This window comes from Polyodon spathula, chromosome 13, assembly GCF_017654505.1.
Source record: "Polyodon spathula isolate WHYD16114869_AA chromosome 13, ASM1765450v1, whole genome shotgun sequence".
In the NCBI taxonomy this organism is placed as follows: domain Eukaryota; kingdom Metazoa; phylum Chordata; class Actinopteri; order Acipenseriformes; family Polyodontidae; genus Polyodon; species Polyodon spathula.
In genome coordinates this window covers 8,777,143-8,797,972 of record NC_054546.1, presented here as the reverse complement: position 1 = coordinate 8,797,972, position 20,830 = coordinate 8,777,143, and the positions used below count along the sequence as shown (strand labels likewise).

At 39.3% G+C, this 20,830-nt stretch overlaps 1 protein-coding gene across 2 annotated transcripts; it reads left to right on the top strand.

The window, feature by feature from the left end:
• Positions 1-2,075: 2,075 nt before the first annotated feature.
• Positions 2,076-15,193, top strand: LOC121325284 (golgin subfamily A member 7B). 2 transcript variants are annotated; one of them, XM_041267721.1, is made up of 6 exons: positions 2,076-2,218; positions 7,808-7,933; positions 9,355-9,507; positions 11,673-11,774; positions 13,898-14,001; positions 14,895-15,193. In XM_041267721.1, exons 1-5 carry the CDS (start codon positions 2,207-2,209, stop codon positions 13,979-13,981), a joined length of 477 nt encoding a protein of 158 aa, XP_041123655.1. In that variant the 5' UTR covers positions 2,076-2,206; the 3' UTR covers positions 13,982-14,001; positions 14,895-15,193. The 2 variants fall into 2 exon arrangements, with proteins under 2 accessions (XP_041123655.1, XP_041123654.1); XM_041267720.1 differs by having other exon boundaries at positions 2,077-2,218; positions 13,898-15,193.
• Positions 15,194-20,830: the final 5,637 nt, after the last annotated feature.

Here is a 20,830-nt window from a genome sequence, read left to right as displayed (position 1 = left end):
GCAAGGTGCAGACTGGCCTGAGACAGGTTTAACACTCAGTAAGGATAATCAAAGGTGAAGGTTGGCCAGAGTGCTGAAAAGCACATTGCTACCCCCTGGTGGAGATAAGTGGTAGCACTTCCCCCCACTTAGTTCTAAATAAAGATAAGGACAACCAGAGACAGCCACAGTTAGACCCTGATTGCCTCTAACGTGGGTCTGAGTGGGCATTCCTTGAGCATGCTGCTTGAACAACCAGTTGTGTGGAAAGAAAAGAGGAAGAGTGTAATAAAGATTGGGAATAGTATTACCCCACCAGTATAAGTCAATATAAATTTATCATACAACCTCCACTGTAACAGTACAGGAACATTTTGTACCAGTCCCTTAGCTCTAACTACAAGGCCATTCTAGGTCACAGCTGGCAGATTTGTTCTCAGGTACAGCGCATGCAGGCTGATTGCTAGTTCCAGGCCGATCCTCAATAGCATGGCATCCTGTAATTTGACATCACCTAATTAGTCAGTCTGAACAAAGGACTGGAACAAGAAGATACGCCTAATTATGCATTCTGTGTGTGCATGGCGAACAACACAATGGATGCTATTTAAAGGGTTTTAAAAAGCAAGGAAGCACAGTATGCACAATATAAGAGCTCCTGGCAATGAGGGGGTTAGTGAAAAGCACTACTGAAGAAAAGGTTAGGGTTGTCTTTTATGTAAAACAAAACAGCAATTGGACTGAATGGGAGTAAGGATGTTGCTCTCATATCATTAAAACCAATGACCATTAGAATAAATGAGTTTTATGTTCAACCCACATATGCCAGGGTAGCGAGGCAGCAGTATCACCATCTTACAGTATATCAGCCTTTTTATGATATTTACAATTGCACTGAGTAGCTCAAGAGTGCTGTTACGCTGCTCACATATTAAGTTTTATTGACTTATTTCACGTGACCTGGGAAAGTGATTTGTACTGTTTTGAAAACCTCAGCTCCTCATTTGAATTGTAAAGCTTCTCGTTTCCCTTACATGCCTGCATTTGTAGGTCTGCCACTAGTGTCCTTTTACAGCTGACCCCTCACTGAACCTGCTTTGTTTTTTGAAAGTTGAGCCTCTGATATTTTTACTTCTGTATTTATTTGAGATAGTTAGGGTTATCATAACACTATGTTTCATTTACCATCCATTCTGCTTAGTACAGTTAGTTCTTGCTACATCAGATACAGCATCTGAGATCATGTTGAAGCACACACTTTCTGTTTTTTAAACTAGAATGAAAGCTAGCAAATAATTCTAAATGGAAATACTGTTAAGTGTAAACTCATTATAAAATTACCTCATTGAGGCCATATCAAAGGTATTTATTTATGTATTTACTTAGTGACTTATTTATGTATTTGTTTATTTATTTATGCATTTATTTATTTATCCATTTATGTCACTATGTCACATGGCATTACACAACAGCCTCAATCATCTTCTCTGTTTTTCTTTACATGGGAACTCATTCCAAACGGTGTCCATGTTCTCTATTCCCCATCCTTCAATAAAAGCAACTTGTATTTCTCTTCTTTCCAGTCAGGAATCCTGCACTCTTCTTGTTTCTATGTAAACAAGTCTTTACGAGAGGTAATAGGGATGTTGATTTCAGCTTAAGTTGTTAATTTATTGTGTAAAACTCATATTCCCATACTCCCTTATTTGTACCTCTAGGCTTCTAAAGCAGCCACACTCCAAAAGTGGGCTCACGGTGGAAATTCTTAATGGTTTTAATATGCAGTTTATGTGCATAGGTACATATTCTGATGTTACTTTTCAGTGGGACCACCCTGCCAAGAACAACAAATGCAATAATAATAATAATAATAATAATAAATAATAATAATAATAATAATAATAATAATAATAATACAATTGGAAACAAGAAGTATCTTCCTTTTATGCACATTAATTAAATTATAGATCAATAATACTAATTAAAAAAATTAAGAAATTGAAACTTTTCAGCTGGGACATTATATTTAGACTTTAATCTTGTGTCTAATTTGCTTCAGTCATTACGACCTCTATTGCTCACTACAATTACAAAGACAGACAGTAATACCGGCTAGAACCCAACAACCCAACCTCCCTCCCTCCCACGAAGCTCCAGCGCATTGCCCCATTACAGCTTGTGTTAGAGATTTCAGCACCGGGACAGATCCTACACTGTCTATGGCAACATGGCGACAGAGGTAAGGAACGGACAGCTTCATTGATAGAAATTTGTCTCTAGAAAGGCTATGCCATCTCAGTATCTTTTTTTGTACAGGGAGTGAGTATAATTGTTTAATGCGAATATCCCTTCCCTTGTAAATTTAAAAAAATAAATAACAACTAGATGTAAGCGTCTGCAACGGAGGACAGCTGATCGAAGGAGAGTAGACTCGGTAGCAATAACTGCACCTGCCTTACAGCTCTGCCGGAACAAAGGAGCTAGCGGGCCCGTTCTCGCTTCTCAAAGTCGGGAATGGTTGATAACGGCATGTCCGGGAGGGCAAAATGTGCGTTTAGACGTGCTCAAAGTCATTAGGTATGTTTAACACAAAATAATTAAATACAACAGCATCGTATTTTTGTTCCGACTTGTTTGAATGTATGTAAATTGCGGCACTGGTTATTTTAGATTACGGTTACTTGGTCTTTTGTAAAATACATAGATATTTTATAAACAGTAATTTACGAGACACAGCTTTGGTCAAATAGACAGAAGTAAGCAGGTTGAGGGTAATGCAATGTAACCTGCGATAACGATACCGTCTACTCAGCAGTGTTGTGTTCAAATTGAGTATATTCAAAGCGTGTGTTTTGCGCTGTGAAAGACATATTGAAAGTTTTCCTTATCATAATAGCAATAGTATTCTCGAATATCTTGGTAGATTATTGGCTGTAATGTGGAGTGTGGACTGCAGTGTTTGCCTGTCTGTCTGTCCCCAGGATACAGCAGAGCGATTGAATGTTGGTTTGTAATACTTGTTGGGGGAGAGTCAGCACCCTGGACAGAAGCTTAGAGCGGTCATAGAGCTCCCGTTGTGCTTGTTTCTGGATTTGCGGGAAGGGGATTGCACACTCTCTTAGGGCAGGGACTGTACAGTGCTAAAGGGCCAGGGTTAAGGATGTCCTTCCTAAATCCTCACACTAAGGCATTTCTAGAAGAAATCTGAAAGAAATAGGCTGTGCACCATCCAACTTGGTATCCTTGAATAGGTCAAGTTTCCGTCATCAAATACATGCAAATGATTTGTTTGTGTAATCTAAAGGTATGTCGTGGCTGGGAAAGATACCTTTGGAATGTAAATAAATAACTCAATAAATGAAACTCCTAGTAGAAAGTCAATGGCTTTTGTTTTCAGGTCACTCAGTTCTTATGTGTCTATATTGCTGGTGATCTTTTGATTCTTCTCTACTGCAAGAGCTGTGGGGCCATTGGCTGACTCTTCTCTATGTGTAATGTATGGGCTTGTACTTCTAAAGAATGGCGATTGCTGCTCTTAGGGCAAGTCCCACTGGAGGCAGGAGAGCTAGCATCACACTCTGCTCTGCGCGGCAGGACTTGTACTCTTCACTGAACTTTGATTTAAGCACTTTATTAAGCCATTGTGAAATGCTTTGCTGGATTAAAGACAGCAAATAGAAGAAAATTAATAATAAAAGTGCGTTGTCTCTGCGGTTGTGATTCTCTGAAGGAGGAGACAGTCTGTCAGGACTGTCAGTCTTTTTAGCCATAGCACACCAATTAAGTGGAGTGATATTTTACATTGTGTCCTGCTGTTGTGTGTCTGATTTAAGAACATAGTCTCAGTTTATTAAACCACATCCTATCCACCAAGATTTGTTTATCACATAATTAACATATAACTTTCAAAAACAATGACATTGCACAGAAAGAGGATAATTACTGTCACAAAATTCTATCATGGTTTACCTGCTTTCCCTATGATAATACTACTTTACTGTGCTTTACCATTTGCCACAAGATAATTTTTTTAGCTCCTGTCTCTAATCCTGTTTTCCCCTTATTGTACAAATAGGGGACAGAGGTTTAAACATCTGTGCAGTGCACATGCTGTTTAAAAGGCTTCACGTTATATATACTAATCCAAAATAAAAATAACAGACAACTGTTAATCAATTGCTCATTGCACATTGTGTTTTCTGTAACACAGCTAAAGAACCGGGTTATTTTTAAACATTGTCATACTGCTACTAAGCACTATGTCTTTTTCTTTCTTCATAATAAAGTGAAGGTTGCAACAGGAAGCAGCAGGAGAGAGAGAGAGAGAGAGAGAGAGAGAGAGAGAGAGAGAGAGAGAGAGAGAGAGAATGAATACGGGGGCTGTTTTTAAGTCTAAATCTGGAAAGCCTCAAAAAGACTAGTACAGCACTGAATTTCCATCACTGTTGCCATGTGCAAATACTTTCTCATTGCCCTCACAGTTTACAGTAATCATTTCCATTTTCCAAGATTTGAACTAGACATAGTTGCTTGGGAGGAGAAAGTGTATATAGTATCTTGGGTATTGTTAGGCCATTCTCCTCTTCATTTCTGTTGTGTATTGTGAAATGCAATGGTAAATTAATCTAGTTACAGCTGCAGTAACAGTGTTTGTTTTAAACGTTGCATACAGAGATCTGTGTGGGAACTGTCCACTATATTAGACATGGTTTAATAAGATAAACAAATTTAATTATATATTAGAGCAGCTGCACTCAATTTCAATATAATCAGTGCATTTTTTTTCAATTGTATGTGTGTAGAAAAACAAACAGTGGAGGTATTTGTAGACACATCTACTTGGTATATCCCCTTCAGTCACTGCGTGTAAAATTGTGCCATGTTAAGTTACCTATCTATGTATCTATTTTATCATGCAGAATGATTTTTTCAATGTTTTGGCAGGGCAACCTCTCTATTGCCATAGAGTTCACACAAACTGTTTTAAATTTTAAAAAATGACATTGAAAAACTGCGACTGAATGGGTTTATTATATTGCTTACAGTATTATCCTTTCTGTACAGATATCCACTAGCAATGAATATTCCTTTTAGCTCAATTCCCATTTTCCTTTATCTCCCTGTGCTTTGTTTCATTGCTTTTGAACATCATCTGCATTACTATACTGCCTGAGGGCCACTTGAAGCAGTTTTTTCTGATTATCACCACATGTTAAACACTGATAAAAGGATAATTTTCCTGAGCAGCTGCATTTATTTTTGTGAGTTATTTCCAGTTGGTTTAGCAGCTGATTGACAACACGCGATATGTGCTATGATATACATCCTTTATTTTTTGGCCAAGTCTTAGCAATAATTTCCATTCCTAGTAGAATATAGCACAAAAAGGGAGACAAATCAGAATCAGGTAACTACAGACCAATAAGTCTGGCTTCTGTTATATGTAAACTTATGGAAACTATAATAAGATCCATGACGGAAAGTTACCTGTATATGGAAACAGTATCCTTGGAGACAGTCAGCATGGTTTTAGGAAAGGGATATAACCTGTTTGATTTTTTGGAGGATGCAACATTGACAATGGATAATTGCAAAGCATATGACATAGTTTATTTAGATTTTGAGAAAGCTTTTGACAAAGTCCCACATAAAAGATTAATTCTCAAACTGAATGCAGTTGGGATTCAAGTAAAAATGTACATGGATTAGAGAGTGGTTAACATGTAGAAAACAGAAAGTACTGATTAGAGGAGAAACCTCAGTTTCTAAATCAGTATTAGGCCAGCTGCTCTTTCTAATCTACATTAATGATTTAGATTCTGGTATAGTAAGCAAACTTGTTACATTTGCAGATGACACAAAAATAGGAGGAGTGGCAAACACTGTTGCAGCAGCAAAGGTCATTCAAAATGATCTAGACAGCATTCAGAACTGGGCAGACACATGGAAAATGACACTTAATATAGAAAAGTGTAAGGTACTGCATGCAGGCAATAAAAATGTCCATTATAAGTACCATATGGGAGATACTGTAATTGAAGAAGAAATCTACGAAAAAAATCTAGGCGTTTATGTTGACTTAGAAATGTCTTCATCTAGACAAAGTGGGGAAGCTATAAAAAAAGCCAACAAAATGCTCAGATATATAGTGAAAAGTGTTGAATTTAAAGTAATGTTAAAACTTTACAATGCATTAGTAAGACCTCATCTAGAATATTGTATTCATTTCTGGTCACCTCGCTACAAAAAATATATTGCTGCCCAAGAAAGATTGCAAAGAAGAGTGCCAGAATTATTCCTGGTTTAAATGGCATGTCATAAGCAGACAGGCTAAAAGAATTGAATCTATTTAGTCTTGAACAAAGAAGACTACGCGGTGACCTAATTCGAGCATTCAGAATTCTAAAAGGTATTGACAGTGTCGACCCAAGGGACTTTTCTGGCCTGAAGAAAGAAACAAGGATCAGGAGTCACAAATGGAGATTAGATAAAGAGGCATTCAGAACAGAAAATAGAAGACACTTTTTTACACAGAGAATTGTGGGAGTCTGAGACCAACTCCCCAGTAATGTTGTTGAAGCTGAGGTTGGGATCCTTCAAGAAGCTGCTTGATGAGATTCTGGGATCAATAAGCTGCTGACAACCAAACAAGCAAAATGGGCCGAATGGCCTCCTCTCGTTTGTAAACTTTCTTATGTTCTTATGTTCTTATATCTATTTGGTATATGATGTTTTATTCTGAGCACGTGTATCATATGAGATCTGGTCAACTGTGCCAGTGAACTTAATATATCCTCAATGCACATTTTATATATTTAACTTTCACCCTTTCTGATTCTCGGCTGGTAGATCCTAACTGAATTCACTGTCCTTAAAGATACATGACACAAGAGTCTTTGATTTCCAGCCAGCATGGTGCAGGTCTTTTGCATAATATCAGCTCTTAATACAGGGACCACTTTATGTCATTTATTTCAAATACTTTTTGAAGAGGATGTGCGTGGATTGAGAGTCAAACAGTTTCTGTCATTATGGATATTATGTGTTACATTTTATAAGACAGGTGATTTTCATGCTCAGGTATTTGAATTATATCTACAATTGGTGGAAGAAGTGGGGATCAAACCTATGACCTATGACCTATGACAGGCCCCTGCCCGCCTACAATAATGAGAAAGGCTCTTTCCATAGCTGAGCATGCAGAGGTGCTGTGTATGCTGTGCGTCAGACAGTGTATGCATGTACACTGCAATTGGTTTGGCAAAACTAGAAAACATGTCATACCAGTAAGCTATTTTCAATTGAATTGCATTGAGCTGTGCTGAGAGAGACAGAGCAAAAGAGGAATAGAGGGGGAGTGAGTAAGAAAGACAGAAAGAGTAACTCTATATTAGATATATATATATATATAATAGATAGAGAGAGAGAGAGAGAGAGAGAGAGAGAGAGAGAGAGAGAGAGAGAGAGAGAGAGAGAGAGAGAGAGAGAAAGAGAGAGAGAGTATAATATATGGGCTTCAGTGAGTTACAGGAAAATAATTCCATCTCATCATGATTGGCAGGCAGGTCTTCCAGAGCTGTCGACACCCCCCTGCAGGAGCACGCATGCGCCTGATAGCCAGCACAAATCTTGCCTGCTACAGTGACCAATCTAGTTTAAACACTCTCAATGATATGAAATTAACACAGCCTCTCTAAATGTCTACCTCCAATGATTTATGTCTTAATGTATTACATGTGATTAGAGTAAGACTAGTGCACAGAGTACCTCTACTCAGAGTGAGGAGATCTACACAGAGAGAGATCTTCCAGCTGCTGTTTCTCTCCAGTTTCACAACCTACAGGAGCTGCGGCGAAGCGCCTCGCTGGCCACCAAAGTGTTCATTCAGAGAGACTACACTGAGGGCACCACCTGCCAGTTCCAGACCAAGTTTCCAGCCGAGCTCGACAGCCGCGTGAGAGCACACTCTTGCATGCTTTATTTAAGTGGGATAGAAGGGTTTGCGGTTCTCCTTTATTTATTTAATGTACATGTTTTCTTTCTATTCTCCATTATTTTCCATAGACTTGCTTAATTGACTTCAGGATCATAAACTTTTCGACATCTTCACCCTATGGCATTTCTGGAGTTTGGCAATACCATCATCTCTAATCTGAAAAATATACATTGACCCAGGGAACCTTACTGGCTAATTAAAAACATCCTAAATGGACACAGGCAGACAAGCTAGACATATTTCAAGTTTAAAGTGCAGGGTTACAGTGCTGGAAAGCTTACATTGGAGTGCTTTAATGCTCATTATTAAGGTGCACACTTACAGTAGCAATGCTGGGTAGCAGTTACTGATTTGTTAAATTATTGAGGTCATGCTGGACCGCTCAGAATTAGGTTCAGAGATACTTATTAAATCATCCACTTCAAGTGCTTTGCCTTGGAGTGCCATAGAGTTTTATGAAATCTGATGTAGTATTAATAATCCAGCACTGCACAATACAGTAAATGTCAAGCCCCTAATTATTTCAACAACAATTATGTTTTAGTAGAGATGTTACAATTCAGTTTAATTGTGAAATATATTTTATTAATTATTCCCCTTGTGTACTTTTATAGCTCTATAATAGAAAATATAGAATTGATAAGATGTTACAGCAAAGAAGAAATGATATGAAGTTTGCAAACAATTAAAAACTAGGAAATTAGAAATAAATGGGTTATTCAGGCAAAACTTCTATGGAAGTTAAGCATATGGGATGAATTACAAAGGGAGGATGGCAATGAAAGTGCAAAGCACCAGTTGGTTCAACATAGAGTAATTTTAGTATTTTGAGAACATGAGAAGGATTGAGGGGTTTGGAAAGAACCCAGGGAAATACAGATAAGCAATACAAAACACTTACCTTATAGTTGTTTTATTTTGTGTGTATTTCTCACACTCTGCTGTATCAGGCCTGTGAGTGCAAGATAAAATACACTCTAAATGCAGATCTAAATGCATAGTTTTACTGCTAATAGATTCCAAGAGGACGTGACTTATAATATAGATTAGAATATCCCAAAGGTTTTTCCTCTTCCATAATGTTCCTATTGTGTTTCACACATACATTGAATGTAACATTACAATGTGCCAATTCATAAAATCATTCATTGATTGTGAATGAATAATTATTTTATTGGAAATTAATAGAAAATGCATTTTTATTAACTACTACTGTACTGTGAAGCATAATCAAATTTGAAAAGAAACAATACAGCGGTATTGAGCTAGCAAGAAATTGCTCAGGCAGTTTTCTTTTGCACTTGGTTCAGAGTTGGGCCCAATTCCATTTGAATGCCTCCTGCATATTGTAAAGTGTTCCCTTTGGCTGTCCCCGGCAGATTGAGCGGCAGCTCTTCGAGGAAACAGTGAAGACTCTCAACAACTACTACGCAGAGGCCGAGAAGATTGGGGGTCAGTCATACCTAGAGGGCTGTCTGGCCTGTGCCACGGCCTATATCATTTTCCTATGCATGGAGACGCGCTACGAGAAGGTGAGGCCTTGCAGTTGTGTTGAGACTCCCCTACTTAATATACTGTAAATCAAGGCTTTCAGCATGTTCTTACCTCTCCTAAAAATAACAACGTTCTCAAAAGTGCTTTATTGTTTTGCTGTTGATATTTTACTGATCCAACTTAAAATGCTCTTGCCACAAGTACGCAACCTTAGAAGTTACCTCTTTCAAAAGAAAATAGGATTTAATTAAAGACTGGAGTAAGCACTATGGCCCTATATGAGATCAGATGGGGCCATGTTACTTGTAACAGGAAAACGTGCTGCATTGTGGCATAGGAATTTTGACAGAGATAGAAAATGCAGGATGAGAACAGCGAAAAGAGAGATAAAAGAGGGGAAGATGGAGATTCAGTGGAGGGAGAGAATACGTTGTTTTGCTCTCTTTCTGAAGAGGGGACACAACCCCCCACCCCTACCTATTTCTCTTGCCCTTTGGCACTCCATCCCTCTCTCTGTCTCTCTTTGGGTGAATTATGAGATAGCTGGTTGGCAGCGCAGCCAACTGGCCCCAGAGTGTGGAGCAGCGTGGCGTAGCGAAAGCCTCCTCAGCTCATTGCCTGGCTGCCCCCTGCCCCCAGATCCACACAGGCAGTTATTGTTTCAGGTGGAACTGTATCTGCATGAGAAACTCTGCACATGCCCCGGCACCCGCTTGCCCTCTCTCACTGCGGGTTGCAGAGTGAAGGTTCAGCGCCCCAGGACTTTCTCCTTCACTGCATGGGCACACATCCCGGGGCTGGCTAGGGTTACCTGGGCAGAGCAATACCTCAGTATGTCCACTCTGCACAGCTAGGGCCTCGCAGGAACAGGTCCTCGGTGAGTAGAGTCAAATGAGGGCAGAGATAATCTAAAACCATGTATATCCTTTGTCAAATGATCCAATTGATGTTATAGCTTTTCCACAGTTTTTATAACCAATAAAACCAGGCACAAACAATCAGCATTAGGAATATTACAGCAATAAACTCTCTCAGTAAGCAAGCCAACGTTGGGTTCAGGACAGGGACATGGCAAAGCATAGCAAAGCTTAACCAAACATGGGAAAACATATGGAAGAACATCTAGGGCATAGTTAATCACTGTAGAAGCATGCAAATGGTTTTGGTGGTGCATCCCAGCATGACATGGAGAATAGTTATATAGTGGAGACACTCCACAAAATAGCAGGGTGGTCAAATTGTCTAAAAATGCAAACAGATATATGCAATATATTTTTCTAGGTCTCAGATGTATTTCATTCAGTCATGATATGATTTAGCATTCATCATAGAAAATCAAACTTTCTGGACTGGAGAACAAACAGTTTCACTTCAGTGGGGTGCGCAGTACTGGATTAATGGATTTGGCATCACTGGCTTGATGCAAATAAATAACCCTTTTTAATATGGCTTTTATTTCCTAATTGCCCTTAAATGTAAACCATTTTATTCTTGAGGGTAATGCAGCAAAACTATACCAATACAAAATGTAATTATGGTTGGTAAGAATAGCTCATCAGGAGCTGTTGACAATTAAACCAACAGTGCTGTACTCCAAAACCTTAAGAATCAACTAAGAATATTCACCAATGCCATTTGGATGGTTTGTGTCAGAAAAAAGATAAATCAAGAAGTATTTGGGATGTGATTATAATACAAGTAAGGTATTTACATTAGAACCTTTAACATATACTGCAGAAGTAACGATAGAGACTGAGGAGAAACCTCAGTCTCCCAACATGCTGTGCTAAAAGCCAGGCTTTATTTGTGGAGGAGACAGGCACGTCTTTATATTACTCGACTCAGAGTTCATTACACTTGGTATAATAAATGCTGCTTCAGATGGGCTTGATGCCTTGCCATTGGAAACACCAGCACTATATTGACCATTTAATCCACTATCTCTGTCTGCACAAGACTGTAATAAACTAAGATAACATTTACTTGCTGTACTGGCTTTAAAGAATAATCATCTTTGGCTTGGGATGTTTAATTGTTGCTGCAGTAAATGATCTAGCATTGTCTGGTTAAATGTTAATTGGAGCAAAACTGGAGCCCCAGTCCTGGAAAGGTATAGTGCATTGCTGAGTGAGTGTGCAGCTGCCAGCTGCTCTGTGCTATCTCAGGGAGGACTTAACACTGCTGCCACGGGCTGTGCTTCCAGGTGCTGAAGAAAATCTCCAGGTACATCCAGGAGCAGAATGAGAAGATGTATGCTCCCCGTGGCCTGCTTATCACAGATCCCATTGAGAGGGGCATGAGGGTGGTATCCTTTCAAAGAGGAAAGAACAGTACTGTACTACATTTCTTTGTGTTCATTTTATTTTTCAGGGTAGAGTTTTATTGAGCTGTAACAACATAGGTTTCTATAGTAACTGTGCTTTTATTATCACTATAGCAATACCTCATGCGCATCTGTGCATTGGAGAAACAGATACATTCTCACTAGGAGACACCCTTACTTCCTGGCAAAAAAGAAAGAAAGACAATCCAAAGTCTGTAAAAAAAATTTAAAAAATAAATTTAGGAAACACTGACAGGATGTGCAGGAGCTTCATAAAGAGCCTCTCTCATCTGTTCCACCTTCACACAGCTCAGAGATATCCAGGAGCACCCTAGAAACAGCCCACTCTGCTCTTTATTGGGGGGCGACGGCACAGTCCCTTTGTTCCTCCAGATCAGTGTGTCCATATGTATGTATGGGTCTAAAACTCAAATAGGGTATAACAGTATAACAGGAGAGTAACACCTGGCACTTTTACAGTTTTACAAACTGAACACTCAGTAGTTTATTTCTACATCTCTAATTGTGTAATAATAATTTCTACTCCCCCCGCGCCCTCCCCCGAAAAATGAACTAACAAAGTGAAACCGATTTTGCCCAATTTTAACCATTTTTATGTAAACATTAAGCTGGCTTTCTAACATTAGCAGATCTTTCATCACAAACAGTTCTACACCAGATTGTCACAATCAAGAGAGCTGCAAAGAACACTTGACAGGCAAGGGTCTCTTATCGACAGCTGCACCTGCACTAACCTGAGCATTTGAAATGGATGTATTGTGACACTCTCGTGCTGTTAATAACACTCTGAACTACACAAGAGTCAGGTTTGGTTTCTGTTGATATCTCTCCAAACGTAGCTGTCTTTTTGCCATTTTAAAAGGGCTACATCAAATTCACTCTGTTTTTAGCACATATGTTCATTGACTGAAAAGTGAAAGTCTCACACAAGAACAAATATAACGGTGAAGGGTCTTAGACACTATTTGGTTATGTTACTAAGGTTTGAAAATTTGAAATAAACTGCACACTTACATATTCTCCACCCACTTATGAAAAATATAAAAATCTGTTTTTTTTTATTTTTAAATAATAAACCCTGGCAGCTGTGGTGTAGCCAGGATTTTATTTTTTGGGAGGGGATGGAAATGGTACTTTTTTTAAGGTGAGTAATCAGTGTTGCAATTGGCAACCTGATTTCTTATTCGTGCATTGACGTTTTATTTTTTGAAATAAAACAGAAGATCCAAGTTAAAAAAAAATTCAGTTTAGAACACTTCCGATTAAAAACAAAAAAGGAAATACAAAGCAAAGGACTTGAACTTTTAACATGCGCATCAGATTTCAATTTCAAATTATAATAATAAATAAAAATAACTATATATAATTTCATTCGTACTTATGGTTCTTCATTTTTGTTAACTAACATTTTGTGTTCAAAGCAAAGCAAACCATTTTATTTAATCTCACAATTCCTGACTAATTTAATTACCGTTTGACTGGTGCAGGACTGCTGGTGGTAGATGCTAGCTTGCTGTCTTCAAACGGTTCATCAACAGTTTTCTGCCGTTTAGACAGATTAGGATGACTAAAACAAATAGCTATTTTTTTTATTATGTTTTCCTTTCCCCTACCTCTGTCAGGCCGTACTTCACGTCTCTCACTCAGTGTTATGTCATGTTGCACGTCCGTTTGGACTGTAAAGTGTAAAAGCTGTGTGCATTGTCCAATCAGAAGAGTTCAAGGTTGAACCTCTTACAAATGACAGTAAATAGCCCAGTGACAAACAGAAATTTGAAACACGCGCTTTGACAAACAGCAAGCGTGTCATTGGTCAGTTGTGAGTGGCGGTTCATGTGTATACACATTGAAAGCGGTACTGATTGAAGCGTATTGAGGCCACCAAAAAATCTTTTCAGCACTTTTTTTTCCCTATAACGCAGTGGCAGAAATCTTGGTCCACCATGAAAGACGCTATATAAATTGATTGATTGATTAGTGTTTGAAATTATGAATGAATGTATTAACCACAGTTAACGGATCTAGAGTGTTTGATCACAGTGCTACCTCTGGTGTGTGTTTCCTTAACTCCGCTGCTCCTTCAGATTGAGATCTCCATCTTCGAGGACCGTGGCAGCAGTGGCTCCAGCTCCAGCTCCAGTTCCACCTCCAGCAGCAGTGGCCGGTGACTGGAGGAACGGCCCCAGGGGTATGGGTATCGGGGTGCTGGGGGGCTCCCCAAGATCCGCATGCTGAAACATGAGAGCACCAGGTTCTGAGGGGAGCATAGTCACAGCCAGGGGATCACACTCACACCACTCCTTCTTAGACTATGTTTCCATGGGCACACATCAATCTCTTTTTTAATTGTATTGTGCTGATAGCTATCTTCGGACAACATGGTCAACAGCAGTGTACATTTCCTCCGCCAGTGTGCCTCAACCCTTCACTGTCTGACATGTGGAGAGGGTAGTGTTAGTGCCCACCCAATCCATTGCTTCTCAGAGGCACTGCCAGTAATGTGCCACTAAGTGCCAATTTTGAAGTTGATTTTTGTCGTCGACCCTTTTCTCTTGGAACAGGGGGAGTTGTTTTACACAAGCCCCAAAACGGCCATCAGATTACAATGGCTTTAGGTCACTATTGATCAGGGACTTCATATTGACAAGCTGCTAAGCCACTTGCTTTGTGCCTTCATGCTAGTTTGTGCATTCCTATGGATAATTGTTTTAGAGAGTTTGCCATTGCAGAAGCTGTACTATCGACTGAACAACTGCTTAAGGCCATAGCTGTAAAAGTAGCAACAATTGTAAAAAATAAAAAAGAAGGATAGATGTCAATGAATGGATTTCCTTTACAGACACACTTTATTAAAAGCTTAGGAAACAATGTTGTTAATGTGGTTAGGGGCAGGCACAGCTCAAGGCAGTCTTATGGACCCATGGAAACAGTCTTATCTTTAATTTGTTTCATTCAATGTCCTTGAGTTTAAGTGTATTTATTTACTAGTTTATTAATTTGTTCATTCGTTAATCTGTTCCTTTATTTTTGTATATATGTATTTATTTATTTGTTTATTTGTTTATTTATTTAAAATTTCAGGAATATCGCTAGGGTAGGCCTATGTGCATGCTGATTCATTATTAAGGAGACCCTTCCCTCCTTGGCAAAGTGAAGCTTCTTGAAGAAAGTGCACCAGTTCACAGTGGATCAACATGTCTTAAACTTCCTTCAGCTTCAGCACACCCCCTCCATGCTGAGGTACTGTGAAATGGACCACACCAGGACCAAGACCAGACTGAAACCCTAAGGATATGATCCTTTGTCTATTTGTCTTTTCCAGTTTAGGACACCTACAAGTTTTCACACTATATTTGGAAATACCCCCCCCCCCCCCCCCCCCCCCCCCCCCCCCCCTTCTGTTATCCACAATACTACTAATAAAAAATATTTTGTTTATTTTTGCATGTCTTAATTTAGACACTGTTTTTTGTATTTGTATTTATTTTATTTGTGTGTGAGTGTTTTCATTTTCTTTCACCTGGCTAACTCCTCAGACTTTTTACATTTTATAGAATTTAATTAGTTGCCCATTTGGCTTCAAGGGCCTTTTCAATCTGCACCCCACATTTCTAGTGCACAATGCCTTCATGTTTCATTGCGGTGAATACCCAGCCTGGGGCTGACCGATAGATTCTGAGCCACTGAGCCAGTGTATATTGTACATGAGCACTGAAATGCATGAGAGTCTTCTTGTACAGAAGTGAATGTGCTGTAAGTGTGTCGGAATCGTATTGATGTTACATAGAACTCCCTCCCCATACAATCATGAGGGTGGGGCATTGGGGGATTCCGGTATAAATGACATGGTGGGGAATTATAGGGACAGGCAGATTGAACCGATAAGAGGAATGTGGGTGGAAGATCAGGGTTTTAAAAATAAAAATAAAACGGACAGTGTGGCAGATGATGCTGAGAGATAAAAGAGTGTCGGGCGGAATCCAGTGTATTACGACAGTTTTGTAACTGATCTCAAGACAGTTATGGGATGGCAAACTTTCTTTTAATGGAACACAAGGGATACTCTCTATCTTTATCATGTACAGGTCAAGTATGATCCGTTTTGCACATAGTGATGTAGCACTCCGCAGATTGAAGGGGGAAAACAAGTCTTCCTATAGTTAGACAATGAGAGAGCTGAGAAGTGGGCACCACTCACCTTTTAATCTGTACAACAGGAGAATGGCATTGCAGGAGTAGAGGGGCTGATATTGCACTCCATCAATGCCGCAACGGTTTGAGGTTTATATGCTGTAACTTCTGACTGTTGAAAGTTGTCATGGTGGGTGATAACTAGAGCGATTTTAGAAGAACTAGATGAGGGTTTATGGTGATCAGTTTATGGTGTCATGCTGTGATGAGCTCCATCCTTTGCTCGCTTTCGCTCCTGATGTTTTGTTTCAGTAGTGACTGGTTCATATGGATGATGAGGTTAGATAATAGGTATTAGGTGCTGAAGCAGACTGTAAGCCAGCACCAAGATTTATGTTTCACCAGAAAACGACATGTGAAAATCTATCTTCTGCACGTGTCCAGTGGAGCAGAAACGATTAGCTATAACGTGACTGTTCATTTGAACCAATATCAACTCTTAATGGTGTTTAGACAGTCATGGATAAAGTAATAAATCCCAAGAGCCTGCTCTCAGATAATAGCTGTTAAATGAGTGACATGTGCTCTTAATGCCTGAAAGTTAGTTACGTGACCTGCTTTAACTCAACTATCCGAGGAGCATGTTCCCAAAAGGGGATAATGTTGTGCTTTAATCCCAAAATACTGACAAACACCAATCTGGTGAAATTAAAATCACATACCACCAGTGTAACTCCTGTCTCGTCTGCATGTCAGGTAGACAGACTGTTCTAAGCAGTTCTTGAAATCAGACGTCAACATTGTTTTCAAGAGGGAGAAATCTCTATGCTTAATACATCGATTGAGGAAAGGTTTGTGTATGAGACAGGCAGTTGCTGCCTCTGCCTTCTGCAAGAATCAGTCTCCATGGGTGAAAAGAGCAAGCTTTTTACATTGCTTTCATTGATCTGGACTGACTGTGAATACTGAAACAACATTGTGGTATGGTGACATTGGTGACTGTATGTCTATTTGTTCACACCATGGCTGATTAGATATTTAGATATGTGCTTATTTTGTAGTAAATACATCTGTATTTATACTGCCTATGCCAATAACATCACACAGGTAAGCCTGCCAGAATTGTACAGACCCCCCCATTGGTTTTGTATATATACTATTAAACATGGATAAAAAAACAAACCCAATGGATTGTGATACAGTTTCAAGCCTTATTCGGTAACATTTTCAACAGCAATGCATCTGTTTGTGATATGAGCATGTTTAAAAATAAACCAAGTTTTTTTTTTTTTTTTTTTTTTTTTTTAAATGAGAAAGGTATTTTCTTGGCTTTACCTACCACACTATTTGTGCACATTATATCATTTTTCTTTGAACTGTATTCTATTAACTGCATGAGCACCTGCACAGTACACAACAACTGGAATTTCATGCAAACTCTATGAAGTTAATGACTTATTGAAACAGAAGTTACAATGGGCCCTATTCACAAAAAAACTGTAAGGACCATTTAAAGGAATGTGTTGATAAAGCCCATTCTGATTAGTTAAATCTAGATTGCTGTTCATGAGAGTTGATTAGTTTATTCAGATTCATGTAAGGTAAGTCTATTCTCTCATATTTTCAGCCTGTATGACTCACCTTGTATAATAGCTCCAGGTGCGTGTTCTCTAATGGAATCCATTCCACCCCACCCCCCCTTCTTTAATGAGGTTCTAGTAGCCAGATACTCACTGTAAAGGAGAATCCAGACTCTTCACTTCCAATATTTGACTCTCTACGAGGACTTGTTCAAATAACTATCATACACAGCAATCATTCCACTGAACAGATTCATACTGGAATACTCTCTATGTTATTTATATATATATTTGCACGTTATTTATATATTTATAATACATAGTAGACAATAATAATCATGTGATACGGCTCTCTGAAATGTCTTTGTATCAGGTAGTTTGTATCAGATGAAAATTATACTATATATTATAAAAGTACGACTAAATTCTATAACTAATTTACCCGGTCTAGGGTTTTATTTGATACAATTTCATAAATAAGGACATGGCTGGGACAAAGTCCTAAAATGGAAATGCAGATTTGGCCCCTGTGGGTGATAGAAGGCAATGGGACAGGATACAAGAGCCAGTAAGAAGCAAAAACAACCGCTCCCCCCACCCCCACCCCCCCACCCCCCTCTCTCTCTCTAATCCCCAGCAATCTCACTGTTTCTCTCCCCAGCTAGTTCAAGTCAGTTTCTGCACCTGCAGTCTTTCACCAGGACACTCCACAGTCAAATCACGGAGTGGTGAGATGGCAGCGATAGGGAGACATGCACACGAACAAAGGTGTCTTTATTGGGGGGTACAAATCACTCCCCTGTTTTAAGAGAAATTAAATCATCCTTGATCTGTCAGCTTTGTGCACAGCCTCGGTACTGTGGATAACAGTTATTGATTTTCTAGCGGTAGGAGACTAATAATGCAGAGCTGGGCAGATTCAGCCTACTGAGGGCTATCTTTCGACAATAACAGAACTGACAGGTGTCCTGATCTTCAGTAGCATCAGTGAGGGAAAACACACTGTAACTCTCAGCCTGCAAGTTAGGGACATATTGACTGAACTTCTCAGGGTGGGAGTTAGGGACATACAAACTGCTCAGTAAGTGACTGTGTGGAACGTCTGGACAGGGCTTTTCTTTATTATTAACATCTTATGGAAAACAAAGTTGGAACCCCAATGAAGGAAAACACAGTCACAACACTTATCCACTAGGAATGCTACAGAAAAAATTAATGATTTCAATTATAGCATTGGCAGTGTAATAAATCAGCTGTGGAATTCATTTTTTGCCTTTCAACCTCCCCCAGTTTCAATCCTTAGAGACATTCTATTCTGATTGCTTTGACATGTTGTGACTCATGAACAGCTGCTGCTGTTATGAGTTATTTCAAAAGCTCTCATCAAAGAATTGGACAAGGAAGGAGTTAATGTCAACAGACAATGGATTCTCAGTGTTGCTATTTAATTAAACTGCTTCTCACTTTGACTGCATTTCATTATTTTCTCTTTTGCTGATGTTGGTATTATGGGAGGGAGAAAGGGAGAGAGAGGAGGGGGAATAGTAAAGTAGTGAAGAGAGTCATGGGTGGAGAGGGCAAGGTTAAGGAATAGGGGGAAAGATAAGAAATGGAGAGGGGTGCGGAGAGTGAGGGAAAAAGACTTGAAGAGGGGTGAAGGGGAAAGGGAGATATAAAGCAAAAGAAGAATTCCAGGGGAGAGCTGTGAAGGTTTTGAAGGCGGTGGATATCTTGGGGTCCATGAAGCAAACATCATTGTCTCCGGCCCAAGGGAAAGATTTGCTCTGTGGCTGCTCTGGCTAAATAAAGGGCTTTAGTATAAAGAGATGCTTACACTGCACCTTTTACAACTGCTTAATTCATCAAAGGAAAAAAAGGTCTTGTTATTGCAGGATTATAAGAATAGAAAGTATAGCCCAAATATCAATCAGAGCCTTTTCATATCCCCGGCAAAGATAAGTCACCGCTATTGGGGAACTTTATGAACCAGGAGTGTTTAAGAAAACACCAAAACGCAACACTAATGATACAACACCTGTGTGGAAAGGTCAGACTGTCTGAGGGTATTTGTTTGGAGTTCTCTCTCGGCGTGGCGTCTTTTTGTTCCACAAGGAAAGTTTTGTTTGCTTTATCAGCCTCAGAGCTCAGCTTCGCGCTCTGAATGCATCACCTGTCCTGGCCTTTCTGCAGCTGTGGAGATAAAAGAGAGAGCGGCTTTAAACCAGAACTGGGCTGGGAGCCCCTCCTTTAGGGGGTATGGGACTTTCACTGCTGGAAACGCCAGGTAATCATGGCCTGCTAAGGGACCAGAAACAGTGAAATGGAAAAACACACAGTGAGTTTCCATCTTATTTCTTAGCTTTATTTCTTAACAACCAGGCTTACAGGAAGTAGATTATTATTTTTTTTTTTTGGGGGGGGGGGGGGGGGGGGGGGGTTTTGAGCTGTAAGAAAACTTGATGCATTTTGGGCACCACTAAACAAATAAAGAAAGAATAGCCAGAACATAAAGTGTTCCATAGTATGAAGTGTATGAATTTGGAAGTACTTGTAAAATTCCATGTTTTATTACCACTTTTATAGGTGTGGATGGTAAATTGGTGTTACTGCTTCTCCATGTTATTCCACGTCATTAACACTATGAGTAACTCTTCCTTTATGATCCTGCTTAATACAAGATGTTTTTGTTTTTTTACTGCAGTTCAAGCATGATTTATTGAACCCAGAAGAGGTATTGTTTATGGAGGACCGCACACACGGTCTGTGTTCAGATAAAGCTGAGAGATTAGATTCCATTAACTTTAAGCTTGTTAAAGGCTTTCAGATAAAAATAGCACAGTTTTTTAGGTGATTTTTGTTAAAGCAGATTCAGATTTTCCCTATGTTGATTTGAGGCTGACGAATATCATTATAATATCAGGGAATTACACTAAGAAACTACCATACCACAGCATCACCACCAGTGGCAGAACAGTAATGGGCTTGGAACTGCCAGCATGCTTGCCCTGTAAATGAGTGATATATCTGCCCACGTACTTGTCCTGTAAAATATCTCTAAATGTGGTTATTGCTGAATGACATGGTTGCTTGCATGATCCAATTGAGTTAGAATAAACCTTATATTACCTTATATTTCCATTACATTTGTTTGTTATTATTTTGGGATCCACTCTAAGTGGAACTAAAACAAATACAGAATTGACATGGTACCATGACACTGCAAACAATTACAAGCTTGTATTGAGTACTCTTCCCATTCTACCAATGATTCATCCTGTACCATTGAAGCTGCGCTTGTGCTATCCC